The 13,600-nt window shown below is 51.9% G+C and overlaps 2 protein-coding genes across 4 annotated transcripts in view; both read left to right on the forward strand.

Annotated features, from left to right (window-relative positions):
• The first annotated feature begins 515 nt into the window (after positions 1-515).
• On the forward strand, positions 516-11,741 carry GUK1 (guanylate kinase 1). 3 transcript variants are annotated; one of them, XM_039548200.1, is made up of 8 exons: positions 516-621; positions 5,963-6,076; positions 6,817-6,858; positions 7,612-7,708; positions 9,688-9,826; positions 10,670-10,754; positions 11,063-11,148; positions 11,564-11,741. In XM_039548200.1, exons 1-8 carry the CDS (start codon positions 579-581, stop codon positions 11,597-11,599), a joined length of 642 nt encoding a protein of 213 aa, XP_039404134.1. In that variant the 5' UTR covers positions 516-578; the 3' UTR covers positions 11,600-11,741. The 3 variants fall into 3 exon arrangements, with proteins under 3 accessions (XP_039404134.1, XP_019138764.1, XP_010393066.1); XM_019283219.1 differs by lacking the exon at positions 516-621 and adding an exon at positions 2,238-2,343; XM_010394764.3 differs by lacking the exon at positions 516-621 and adding an exon at positions 3,615-3,802.
• Positions 11,742-12,712: 971 nt separating this feature from the next.
• The window catches only part of GJC2 (gap junction protein gamma 2), a 39,605-nt gene continuing 38,717 nt past the window's right edge, over positions 12,713-13,600 (forward strand). The window contains exon 1 of the mRNA XM_019283217.3: positions 12,713-13,579. The gene's annotated coding sequence lies outside the window, so the exon portion shown is untranslated. The remainder of the gene's footprint in view (positions 13,580-13,600) is intronic.

The raw sequence follows: 13,600 nt of genomic DNA on the forward strand, positions 1-13,600 counted from the left end.
ATGGTTCAGCCCCACCACGTCTTCCCCCCCCCCCCCGCAATGGTTCGGCCCCATGTCTTCTCCCGCCCCCGCCATGGTTCAACCCCACTGCGGTTCCCCCATTCCCGCAATGGTTCAGCCCAACCACGTCTCTCCCCGCCCCGACATGGTTCAGTCCCATCACGGCTCCCCCCACACCCACCATGGTTCAGCCCCCCCACCTCTCTGCCTATCCAACCATGGTTCAGCCCCACTATGGCTCCCGCCACCCCACCGTGGTTCGGTCCAACACCGCCCCCCCGCCATGGTTCAGCCCATGTTGCCCCTCCGTTCTCCCCCCTCGCTGTTCTCCCCCAACTCCCCCTCCCCATCACGGCCCTGCTGCTGCTGCACCCCCCCCCCACCATCATGGTTCATCCCCAGGCCCCCCAGCCGCGCTCACCCCCCCCCGCCCGGCGCGGCGCGTGGTCCGTCCCGCCGCCCCGCGCTCACGTGACGGCGCGCTCCCCCGTGGCCCCGCCCCCTCGGTGACGTCAGGGCGCGCGGCGGCGGCGGGGGGCGCGCGCGGGGGCTGCCGGGACCGCCCCCCCCCACCCCTCATGATCCTCGGGCGGATGCGCGGGGCGGGGATCGCCCGGGCGGGTGAGCGGGGATGGGGCTCAGGGTGCGCACCCGCACGGGGACCGCAGGCTGAGGGGCACAGCCGGCCACGGCGTGCCGAGACCTCACAAGGGCCATGGATAGAGGGGGTCCAGCCAGCCCGAGGAGCTCGGTCACTCACAGGGGTCCTCGGCTGAGGGACCTCGGGGCGTTCAGCCCCTCACGGGGGCCTGGAATGAGGGGGTCCTGGCCGGCTCCGGGGTCCTCAGCTCCTCACAAGGGCTTTTGGCCAAGGGGGCCCAGCCTGCCCTGGCGTGCCGAGCTCCTCCTGGGGTTCCTCTGCTGAGGGGTCCCGGGGTGCTCAGCCCCTCACAAAGGCCTTGGGCTGAGGGGATCCGGCAGGCGCCAGGATGCTCAGCCGCTCACAGAGGTCCTGGACTGAGGGCCCTGAGCCCTGAGCTGCGGGGTCCCAGCTGGCCCCAGGCTGCTGAGTGGCTCATGTGGGCCCTCAGTCCCTCGGCTGAGGGGTGCCGGGGCACTGCGGTGCCGACCTGGGGGTGCTGATCCCCCACAGGACCCCCTGGATGAGGGGGCTGACACCCAGCCCCGGGGAAGCTGAGCTCCCCCTGATCCGCTGCGTGCCCTGTGTTGTCCATGTGGGATGGCTGAGGGCGGTGGGACAGGTCGCAGCCCCACAGGGCAGTCCCCGGGCTGGCTGTGTGCTCTTGCTGACATCCACGCTGGGTGCCCATCACTGAGCTGCTCCAGGGTGGCTCCAAGACGTTCCTGTCCCTGGTTAGATAAGACAGACAGGGATGTGCTTGTGGAACCAGGTGGGGTTTGTGGGCACCGTGGGGTATGGTGAGGTAAGAGGGAATTAGGGATAAGCATCCCTCAGGTATTGTAAAACAGAGCCCTCTGTGGTGAAACGTGTGTGGGGAAGTGGATGGTAAAACCACACCTGTGTGAGCTTCACCTCTGTAGAGGTTTTCCCACGTGGGTAAACTGGTTTCATCCTACTGGTGGGTTAAACTGGTCTGGTTTGCAGCAGGACGTGGTCTTGGAATAACTGGCTTGGACCTCCCTGATTTCTGCAGTGACCTTGAGCAAGTGGTTCATGTCCCTTCTGTGGCATCACGGCTCCCTGCAAGCCAGGAGTGCAGCCAGTGGAAGGGCTAATTAGTGCTTTTTAGGTAATTATTTCCAGGCAACAGGTGGCTGAGTTCCAGCTCCGTACTGCTGTGGGATGCTCTGCTCCTCACAGAATCACAGGAGGGGTGAGGTTGGAAGGGTGGAACTTCCCTGCTCGTGTTCCAGTGCTGCAGATAATTCCCTGTCTGTCACGGCAGGAGCTCTGCCCCTTCTTGGAACCTGTCCCAAATATTAGAAAGGTGGGGGTGGCACCTTTTTAACAAACCTGCTAAAAATAGGGGGTGGGATTATAATCCTAATCTGGGAGACCTTTCTCAAGGCTCCAGGGAAACTGTGCTTTAATCTTCTTTTCTTCTTCATAAGGGAGCTTTGCCTTCCCAGTAAAGCCTCTCTGCTAATCAGTTTTAATTTGTTTAACTCTTGTGATGTCTGTCCTTTGCTCCCCTGGTTATGTTGCCACCCACGGGGTAAAATCCTGGGTGAATTTAGCCCCACAAACAGACCAGGAAACGTTCCTTGCCTTGGGGACAGCCTTCTGCATCCTCCTTCAGTGACCACCTCATCTTTTTGCAGCCCAGAGGGGTTGATGTGGCTGTTTGTCCTCAGTCCCAGGTGTGGTAGATAATTGATATTGTTAATTAGTTGGGCTGTTCTCTTGCTGATTGACTTTGCAGTGGTTTTGGTGGGTTAGGTTGGATCCCAACCCATTTTTAGGAAACTCTGTGCTGGATATTTGCAGATTGGCTGCTCTGAAAATGCCAAAATCTGACAAAACGGGAAAAATTGAGCTTCTGCCTAAAATAACTACATCGTTGTGATGTTTCTGCTGCAGCTAGCTTGGAAGTGTGATGCACTGATGCATTCCTGGGCTGGGAGCCAAGCAGGAGAGAGGAAAAAGCCCCATATCCATTAGATCTGGGCTTTTGGGGGTTCTTTTGTTGCTTTACCTGTGGGTTTTGAGGGCTGTGGGTTGGTGGGGGGAGGAGCTGTTTGGCAGGGATGGGGGAGCAGGGAATGAGGGCCGGGACATCGTGGGATTGCCCTGGGAGGCTGTGGATGCTCCATCCCTGGCAGTGTCCAAGGCCGGGTTGGACAGGGCTTGGAGCAGCCTGGGACACTGGGATGTGTCCCTGCCCATGGCAGGGGTGGAACAAGATGAGCTTTAAGGTCACTTCCAACCAAACTGGGATTCTATGAAATTCCCAGTTTGCTATCTTTCCTCCTGTGAGGGCCCAGCCCCATCACCTGGGAGTGGAAATGGCTTTTGTTCCCTGCCAGTTTTCCTCTGCAGATGTCCAGCAAGAGAAGGCATTCACGAGGGAGGCAGGAGGAAGCACCTGCAAGTCTTCAGGTTTATTTTTAGTCCGGCTTTGAAGGAAGTGAGAGGTGATCACAACCCAGGTGTCTTTTCTCTCAGTTACGAGTGTTTTGGGGAAAGAAAAGGGAGTAAAGTGAAGGAGAGGGTCTCACTGTGGAAGTGGTGGGACGTGGTTTGGATCTGTGAGCAGGAGAAGGAGTTTTCCTCTCGCCTTCGTGGTCGTGGAGCTGGGGTGAAGCAGTGGTGAAGCTGTGTGGATTTGGTCCAAAGGAGGAGGAATGTTCCTGCAGAAGGAAAGTGCCTGGAACTGTTCCAGGCTGGATGGGCCTTGGAGTAGCCTGGTCTAGTGGAAACTGTCCTTGCCCATGGCCGGGGTTTGGAATGAGAAGGTCTGGAAGGTCCCTTCCAACACCAGCCATTCCAGGATTCCACGCAAATGAAATCCTTGTGCCTTCAGTGACTGCAGGGACAATTTTGCTGTTTTCCTTAATCCCAGACCAGCAAGGGCTGTCACCCCTCAGCCTTTTGGAGGTGTTGGATGCATCTTTGCCAGCCAGGAGAGCAGGGAGCGGAGGAGGAACCAGGAAGGGAGATTAAAGCCCAGCGGGATTGTTCTCATTGGCCATCTTAAAACTGAGACTCATTAATTAAGGCTTTAGGAGCTCACAAATAGCCCAGCTCCATCCCCAGGAGTCTGTGCTGCTGCCAGGAGCTGGACTGCTTTCCTTGGCTGGAAGGGAGGACGAGGAAAAGGTAAGGATGTGATGGAGCCTGCTCCCAGCCCACTCCTGCCTCCCCAGTTTGTCTGGGGTGGAATGAAATGATTGGAAGTGATTTGGGCAGCTTTAAATTCCTGGTCTTCTGCTGGTGTTTGCTAAAGGGCAGATGAAATTTTGAGAGAGGAGAGGGAAAAGCTCTTTTTCCTCTGGCTGGGATCTAGGACTGGGATTTGTGCATCTGGAGCAGTTCTTGTTGGCACAGCTGGATCATGGACAGGTTTGTCCAGGAACACCTGGACAAATCCATGCTGGGATCCCAGTGTCACGTGTGAGGCTTTCGGGGTGCTTGTGGAAGCTGCTGTGTGATGAAGGAACAGTGCTGGGGAGCAGATGTGTGGTGAAGCCACAGGGATGTCTGAAGGGTGATGAATTTGTGTGGAGTGTTTTCCAAGGAATGCTTAGGGCTCACCTGATTGAATTATGCAGGAGAGAAGAACTGTGAGGGACAGGAGAGAGGGGAATGCTTTGGGTAACTCCTCAGGGACTGCTTTGCTTCCTTGCCGCAAGCACTGCGTAGCATCTCTCTGGTGCTTTCTTCTGGTATGGAATATTTAAACCTGTGTTTTTTGGAAATTATGGAAGTTTAAGGACTAAAGGAATGGTAGGAAGGTCCCCAGAGGACTTCCTAGAGTTTGTTCAGCCTTCAGTTTTTGGGATGATGTAGCCTAATCTGGCAATGTGGTGATGGGACTGGCTCTCCAAAATCTCATCTGTTGGATCTCTGGGCCTGCAGCAGCTGGAGGGCGCTAAGCAAAAGAAAAGAAGGAATAAAGGAATTTCCTTATGGATAATGACTGACCGTGGGCGTTGTTACCACCCACGCTGCCGCTGTTGGCATCTCCTTAGCCTTTGTTTATTAATATCCCGTCCCTTCGCACAGCCTGGGATGAACTCCGGTCAGACGAGCATCCTCGGGGAGCAGAGGGAAAACTTGTGTGATTGTCCGGCTGTCGTGCTGCCTGAGGGAGGGGTTTGGGGCGGAGGAGGTGTCCCGCTCACGCAGGCGGGGTCAGGGAGCGAGCCCGTCTGGATTAGCCCGCGGCTGCTCTGGCGAGACAGCATTTGGCTTAAGGCTGTTTGAAAAAGTGATGTGTAAAGTCAGGGTGACATTGCTGTGAGCCAATTTAAAATGGAAAGGCATTATCTGCCTCTTGGCTGGTGGCTTGCCAGGCCACACCCAGCCCAGCAGGTTAAAAAAATGCTTTTCCAGGGATTTTACTGCTTGCTGCAAGTAGTTGTTTTTAAATAGGGAGAACTCATTTGGTTTGTCCCACTCTCACCATCACTTCTGGTTTGGAAGCTGCTGATGGATGAGGGTCCCCAGTGGTACCCCCGTACCCTTATTCAGCATTTTCTTCTTTTTCCCGTGTGGATAATTAACCTTTCTTCCTCCCCAGAGATGCAGGAACATGAAAACACTTTTTTTTTCCCCCCTCTCTTTCTGGCTGAATAAACAACTGCAGCAAGTTCTGCGTGGCCCCAGGCTGCCTTTTTTTCACCTGTACCAGGAACTGAACCTTTCCCTCTTGCCACGAGACACCTCCAGATGGAGTTGGTGCTCCAGGAAATATGGGAATAGACTCCAGAGCACGTTCATGGCAGTGATTACACCTGAGTTCAGATGCTGCTGCAACAGTTTGGGGGTTGGTGATGGAGAACTCCAAAGTCTTATCCTGCAAACTCTCCTTGAAGCTCCTTTTTCCCTGTGAGGGGGAAGGGGCTGGGACTGTACCTCTGTCCCATGATTCCAAATGCCACCAGGCACAAATAGGGTTTTGTTCCTGTTAGAGAGAGTTTTCCTTAGGATTTTTGGTTCCAGTGAGACCCACCCATGGTGATGGAAAACAGCTGGCTTGAATTACCCCAGTTTAGTGGCAGCTGGAACCCAGTTTCCTCCTCCTTTGGGTTACATCCTATGAGTTTAACCTCAATCTCTTAAGAACTCTTCCTGCACTCCCAGTACTCTTTATCAGCTGTAGGCTTGTGATTTTGCATCATTTCAGATTTTCCTACAGAAATTTGTACCCAAGGGTAAAGGATTGGTGCTGGTTTGAGGGGCTGAGCACTCCTGGCAATCCACAGCTGTGTTTCCACGTGTGTTTCTAACCAGACACATTTTTCTCCCTCTCCCCAGTCATGCAGGGACCAAGGCCAGTGGTTCTGAGTGGCCCATCGGGTGCAGGGAAAAGCACTTTGTTAAAGAAATTGCTCAAAGATTATGAGAACATCTTCGGCTTCAGCGTCTCCCGTGAGTATCCAGGGATGGGCTGTGGAGGAGTTCAGGAGTGCCAGCTCAGAGCCTGTCTCTGGAGCTCTATTTATACCCCAAAGAATGGTGTTTCATGGCTGTGTCCCAGTCTGTCTGTGGGCTCTCGGGGCTGTTTAAATAATTCAGGACACTTTTTACTCCTGGTATTGAGTGGCAAGTCTAAGATTGGTCTGGAGTAGTATCTTTCCAGGCCTGGTGACTCCCCACATCTCTAAACACAGCTCAGAGAGGAAACAAGTTTCTTCTGAGTGGTTCTTGACTCTGGAAGTAACAAAATCCCCCCACATTGCTGCTTCAAAAGCCATTTGATTTTTACGGGGAGCTTTGCAAGGTGTTTTTAAGTCCATTACCAAAACGTGTTTTAATGTCCCAACACTTCGTGTACTGAAAGTAAAATCTGTGCTTTGAGATCTGGATTCACTCCACCATGAAAGAGCAAATACTGGATGCTTAAAAACTTACTGGTATGGGAGGAGAAGAAAACTTAAAATTGTCTTTTTTGTGTGTGCATGGCATCCTGTGTTCTTGATTCAACTGAATATCTCATCTCACTTCAAACTAAACCTTTTTTCCCCCTAAATTGCCTCTTGGTAGAGATTTTTTTCCTAGAGGTCCATGTGCCACTTAAACCTTGGCATTTCTCTGATCCTGCATCACCCTTGGGTGATGTATGGAATTTACAAGGCTGTTTTTTCTAATTTTTTTTTTAATCCCTGCAGATACCACAAGGCAGCCAAGACCTGGAGAAGTGAATGGCAAAGGTGAGCTTGTTGCAGTTGGTTCTGTCTCATTGGGCTCTCCAAATACTTGAGGTTTTCAAAGCAGGGCTCTCATTTTAGGTACCCTGCTCTGAACCTGGGTGTTGGGTGATTTGGTTTTCCAAAGTTCCAGGTAGTTCTGGGGAGATAGCCTCCAATGGCCACTGCTTTGGGAAGTGCAGCTGCTTAATGACATGGTCTTAGCTGTATTAATAGCTTTTGCCCAGCTGTTTTCTCATTTATTTGCATATTTAAGAAACTATCAAATGAGGTTTGTTATTAATTTCCAGTGGCAGTTTTCCCTATGAAATAAAGAGAGGAATTCAACAGAAGATGAAGAAATATTCCTTTTTAGTTAGTTTGGTTTTGATGTTCCCTTTTATCTCCCTCTCTCTCATCCCATTCTGGTCTTTAATTATAAATCCTTTCAAATTAAAGGCCTTGCCAGCCCTGCTGTAATGTATCCCACACCTGTAGGCAACGGGGGAGAGGTTCCCACTACACCAGGAATGGGAAAGGATATAAAAAGTGGGGGAGAGGAGCATTTTTGGCCACAGAGAAAGCTCTGAGCAGTTTGGAGCAGGTGTTTGGACAACTGGTGTGGAACTAGGAAGTGAATCTCTGCAGTCTGTCTGCATTGTCTGAAGCAGGTTTTAAGTGTCTCCTCCCCCCAAAACCCATGGGTGTCATTTTGACCATGAACTTTGCCTTCAAAACATTAATTTCTGTCTATTTTTCCTATTTTCCCTTCTCCAGATTATCACTTTGTGACCAGAGAGGAAATGCAGAAAGAAATTGATGCTGGTGAATTCATTGAGCACGCAGAGTTCTCTGGGAATATGTACGGAACAAGGTAGGTCAGGTATCCCTGCCTGTGCCAGAGGGGCTGGAATTAGATGGTCTTGAAGATCCTTTCCAATCCAAAATATTCTGGGATTTTATAAATTTGGGATCAGAAGCCATACCTATGTTGTCTGTTACGTGCTACTGTGGTAAAGTGTTGGATTATGAGCAGATAAATCTCATGGCACCCCTGACTGGGGTTAAAGAGTTGAGTGGGTTCTAAAATAGCTCTGCCCTCAGCGTTGGAGCTGATGATCAATAAAACGTGATCTGGAATGTTAATTAGGAGTCAGGTATCTTATATAATTATTGGGAGAAAATTGTGGTGCTTTAGTAAAGGACCTGCTGAGGAGGGAGGTTAAGTGTTTCTTGATGTATTTAATTACTGGCATTAAAGAAATTTGCCTGCTTTTCAAGAAGGCTTGATGTCTCTTGATGAGCTGAGTGTGTGTTTTTAAGGAATCTTTGGAGATGGCACAGTTTCCTTCTGAGTTAAGAAATTCTTTACTGTGAGGGTGATGAGGCACAGGGTGCCCAGAGAAGCTGTGGCTGCCCCTGGATCCCTGGAAGTGTCCAAGGCTATGCTGGGCAGGGCTTGGAGCCACCTGGGATAGTGGAAGGAACTCCTGCCTTGGCAGAGCTCCACCTTCTAGAGGAAAGTTGGGGTTGGAATGAGATGATCCTTAGGGTCTCTTCCAATCCAAAACATTCCATAATTCCATTATAGTTTCCTTGTGGGAGTTGCCAGCATAAGGCCCCCAGACTGAACGTGCTGCAGGCCCTGGTCTTGACACGTTTGGCACGAAAAGTGCCTGAAAGTCCTGAAAAAAGTCCTGAAAGCTGAAAGCTCTTCTCCCACATACCCAGCTCCAAGGAGAAATGGAGTTGAGGGTCCTTAATCCCTGGCTTCATCCTGTGTAGTCCAGGCTTCCTTCCACCTCTTGTGCCCTGCCTAATCCAGCAGACGGCTGCTCCCTGGTGCCTGGGGCATGGATGGAGTTGATTTTGGTGCCTTTTTCTTGGGCTGGATGCTGAGGAGGCAGCTCTCCTCTGCCAATTTCCCTGAAATATGCAGGAATTTGGTACTTTGCCAGATGAAATTATGTGCTTGGGTTTGTTTGAGTCCCCTCTGTGTAGCCACACTGGCTGTGGTGGTGGCCATGCAGTGTGGGAGGCTGAAATAAACCCCAAAACTCCTCAGCAATGTAGATCAGTTTGCAAACAAAATAAATCCAGAATCTCTCCAAGCCTGTTTCCTCTCCAAGCCCCTGAGGATATTCCTGATCAGATGTAGGATAAAATGGAGAGTCCCTCCTGTTTAGAAGAATAGTTGAAGTTCTCACCAATCCTTTCTGCTCTCTAAATGTCATCAGTGAGTAATAATAAATGATTTAAAAGCTTGAGCTAATTCCCCATGTTGGGGAAGAGAGTTTGTCTTTAACAGCATATAAAAGCCACCACTTGAAAAATTAAGTGGAGAATTTAAGTGTATCTTGTGACCCAGATGGAGCATCCGTGTCCATCCAGCATCCTTCAGGAGAGCGTGTGGAGTCAGTGGATTCTGGAGAAGGGGAGTTCTCAGTGGTTTTGCTCTTTGGTGAAGGTTGTTTCCGTGTTTGTCACAGAATCCCAGGCTGGTTCGGGTTGGAAGGGACCTAAAGATCATCGAGTTCCAACCTCTTCCCTCTAGAAGGTGGAGCTCTGCCAAGGCAGAAGTTTACAGACATCCCACCCGTCCTGTGGGATAGTCACACATGATCCATTTCCACACCTTCCAGCATGGCTTTCTAGCTGGAGATGGCAGCTCCCTGCTCCTCCCCAGAGCAGGGACACTTGGAGCAACTCCTTATCAAGAGCAGAGCAGGCTCTGTCCTCTCCTGCCACAGCCTGGGCACAGGGGAGCCCTGTGAGGTTCACCCGCTGCTGGAGGGGGACACCCCAAACCCCCCCCAGCTGCTCTGACCCCTGCCCTGTGTGCTGTGTCCCCAGTAAAGGAGCTGTGCAGGCCGTGCAGGCCCAGAACCAGATCTGTGTCCTCGACATCGACATCCAGGGCGTGAAGAACATCAAGAAGACCGACCTGAACCCCATCTACATCTCGGTGCAGCCGCCGTCCATTGAGATCCTGGTGAGCGCCCGCCTTGCTTTGCCGGTAGCAGTTAGAGGTAATCAGCGTCCGGCTCTGCAGCCACGGGGCTCCCCCTTCCCTCAGCCACCACTGTGTTCTCAGGGCCCTGCACTACCTGGGGAGGACATTCCCAAGCGTTTCTCTGCCCAGTCCAGCTCCCCAGCCTCAGGGATAAATCTTCCTGTGTTGTGTTTTTTGAGTCCTTCCTGGATGTTTTCCACACCTTGGTTATGGACTCCATCGCAGCGTGGCCAGTTTTTAAATGCATTAATTGTGCTCCGTGCTAGGTAGAGAAGGATTTTGTGCTGAGATCTGCCTCCACAGTTAAAATTAAACCCAGGGAGGCTGGTTCTGTGCAGCACCATAAATTCTACACCACTCTGGTCTTACCCTATGTAAGTGATTGCACTGGGACTCTTGCAGAAGTGGAATCACTGTCATGGTTCAGAGAGGGATGAGGACATATGAGGTCAACTCCTGACTCTCCCCTCTTGCTCTCAGTACATCAGGCAGTGTCTGTTTCTCGTTGAGTTTGTGGAGGAGGAAGCCAGCAGCACCAGATGCCAGAGCCCAGCAGAGAGATCTCATTTCCAGCAGTACCTGGAAAAATAAATAAATGAGAGGGAGGTAAAAGAAACCTGGGACCCTGAACTCTGGGTAGGAGATCTCAAGCCCAGTTTGGCCACTGGTTTGCACTGGGCTGTAAGTGAGGCCCCTCACCCTTTCCAGGGTGTTCTCACATGCCCGTGGTCACAGACAGCACTGGCCTGAGGGGTGGGGGGTGGTTTCTGCCTGCAGCTTTCAGAACACTCATTTCTTTAATGCCTTTGTCCTTGGGTTTAGGAGAAAAGACTACGGGACCGAAAGACTGAGACGGAAGAGAGTTTACTGAAGCGTTTGACTGCAGCCCGCGTGGACCTGGAGCTCAGTAAGTCCTTGGAGTGTGCAGGGAGAGGGGATGCCTGCGTGATTTGGGAGCTGGTTTTTGTGGGAGCATCTGATTTGTGCTCTCCAGCAGTGCTGGCAGGGCTTGGCATGAGCAGAGTTGGATCAAAGCACTGCTGCATTTCCCACTGTGGTTCCTTGGGGGTGGTTGGCAGAGCAGCTCGTTAGCAGCAGCTGAAATAATAATACTAAAAAATAGTATTAAAATGCCATAGGACTTTGGGCTGTGCACAGGAGGTGCCACAGGGAAGAAACATTCTCCTCCAACTCTGACCTCATCTCCTTTCCCAGGTAAAGAGCCTGGGCTGTTCGACCTGATCATCATTAACGATGATTTAGAAAAGGCCTATTCCGAATTGAAGGAGGTGCTGCTGGAGGTGAGTCCTTGGGGATTTTTCCACCTCATTCCTGGGCCAGGCAGGTGAGGGTCTGTTCTCAGGCAGCCACAGAATTGTCACCTCATCTCACGTTTGGTCTGCTTTGAGCTGCTGAGGGACAGATTGAGTACAGGTGATGATGGATCAGTGGCCTAAGAGTGGGAAATGAATCCAACACAATACTGAGCTGGGGCAAAATAAACATGCATCCCTGCGTGGCAGAGAAGGGGATTCCTGTTTCTGGAGTTTCCAAGTCAAACCTTGCCTTGTCCCTAAAGGTCAGCTCAGGGCTTGGTCCTGTGACATGGTGGAGCTGGTGTGAGTTGTTGGTCACTTGTGGTTTCCTGAGCTGTGAAACCAAGAGCTGTTCCCAAAGAGTGGCAGATTCTCAGTCTCTTTCCTGATCTCCTTGCAGGAAATCAAGAAGACCCAAGAATCCAGGAAGTCCTGAGCTGACCCCGCTTGGGCGTTTTAATTTTGCACATCATTCCCGAAGCACGTTGCACCGTTTTATTCCAAAAGACATTCCCTTTAGGCTGCTCCTACTCCCAACTTACCCTAGGATGTTTATATTAAAAGGAAAGAAAAGGAAAGCTGGTCATGCTTGTGTTTCTGTTCACTGCATGCTCAGCCCGTGCTCTCCAGGTTTGTACCTCCAGATTCTTTGGGAGCTGCCAAAGGGGGAAAAAAAGCTTCCCCTTTGGAAAGCTGCAGAGGAGCTGTTTGGGCACCTGCAGCTCCAGCACGTGGCTTGGGCTCCCACTGCTGGATTTGTGGAGGGACACGTTGTGCCAGTTGATGCCACTCTATTTTATCGTCTATCCACTGCCTTTTCTTCTGGGGGAAAAAATCCTGTGAACTTCTCTGGTATTCCAGCAGCAATCGTGGAATTCATGTGTTGTTCCACTTGAGTTCTAGTGGTAGATTTTTTGATGCTTTTAGACCTACAAGTTGGGGGAGGAAAGATTTCTCTCCTAAGCTTTGCAGCCTTTTGGGCTGATGTGCTTGAAGGCAGCAATAAATCCCTTTTCCTAAGGGGAATCCATTGCATCCAGTAACTGTTGCTTGTACAGGTCTCTGTTCTGAGACCTAGAGAGCTTTGTACTTCACTTCCCAAGTTTTCTTTATCCTTAATGTTGATGTTTTTGTGAAATTTCCAAGCCCTTTGGTCCCTCCAGCAGGACATATCCTGGGGGTCCTTGGAGGGGTTGGTTTCTCACACTGAAAACCATGGAGCCAGGCTGGGAGAGCTGGGGGTGTTCACCTGGAGAAGAGAAGGCTCTGGGAGACCTTAGAACCTAAAGAGGGTCCAGGAGAGCTGGAGAGGGACTTGGGACAAGGGATGGAGGGACAGGACACAGGGAATGGCTTCTCACTGCCAGAGGGCAGTGATGGATGGGATATTGGGGGGGAATTGCTGGCTGGGAGGGTGGGGAGGCCCTGGCTCAGGGTGCCCAGAGAAGCTGTGGCTGCTCCTGGAAGTGTCTAAGGCCAGGCTGGACATTGGGGCTTGGAGCAACCTGGGATAGTGGGAGGTGTCCCTGTGCATGGCAGGGGGTGGCACTGGATGGGCTTTGAGGTCCCTTCCAACCCAAACTGTTCTGGGATTCCATTCTATGGAATGACCAGTCCATCAGAGCTCCCATCCTACAGGTGGTGACTTCCAGCTGTTTTCCCCCCTCCCCAAACCACAGAGCCCATGAGCAGCTGGGCCCTGCAGTGCCGGGCTGGGACATTTTCTCTCCCAAACCACATCTTACCAGAGCAGGTTTGTACCTAAACACTCCATTTTTGGGTTCCATCCTCTTCCTATCCCATCCCTCCAGTCCATCCAGCTGCTCTGCAGTACCTCTTGATCCAGGTCATCTCCAAACCTCCATCCTCCACCTTATGGAGAGAACAAGCAGAAACCCCCCTTGGGCCACTCTTCTGGTACCTTGCATTCACAGCCATGATTTGATGATTATTTTGCTCGTTTACCTCTCTTGGGCTGGTTTGATACATCTTTCCTAGACTTGCTAGAAAACGTCCCTTCCTGTTGTTGTGGGTTTCCCATTGCTTGGTTCTGGAACTGGTTAAACAAGCAGGAAACTCCTGTGTGGATTCGTGGTGTGAACCACTGTCCTGCGCCATCAAGTGATGGGCTCTGATTATTTTTCCTTCTGAATTGGGGGATTCTGTTGCAATTTGAGGCACGCGTTTGCAGTGGGAAAAGGTCCCCTCTAGATGGCAGGAACGGCAGCGGGAACGCGCCGGAGTCGCGGAGCAGCCGAGCAGGAGGCGCAGGACACGGCACCCGCCTCAGTCCGGGGCTCTGCGGCCACCGCGTGGCACCTGCGGGGCTGCCACCAGATGGAAGTGCCCAGCTGCTCCCTGCGGATCCCTCCTGCCAGCGCCCCCAGCCCCGCCTCGGCACATCCCTGCGGGAGAGGTGAGTGCACCCGGGAGCCGG

The sequence above is a fragment of the Corvus cornix genome, chromosome 2 (assembly GCF_000738735.6).
Source record: "Corvus cornix cornix isolate S_Up_H32 chromosome 2, ASM73873v5, whole genome shotgun sequence".
Lineage (NCBI taxonomy): Eukaryota > Metazoa > Chordata > Aves > Passeriformes > Corvidae > Corvus > Corvus cornix.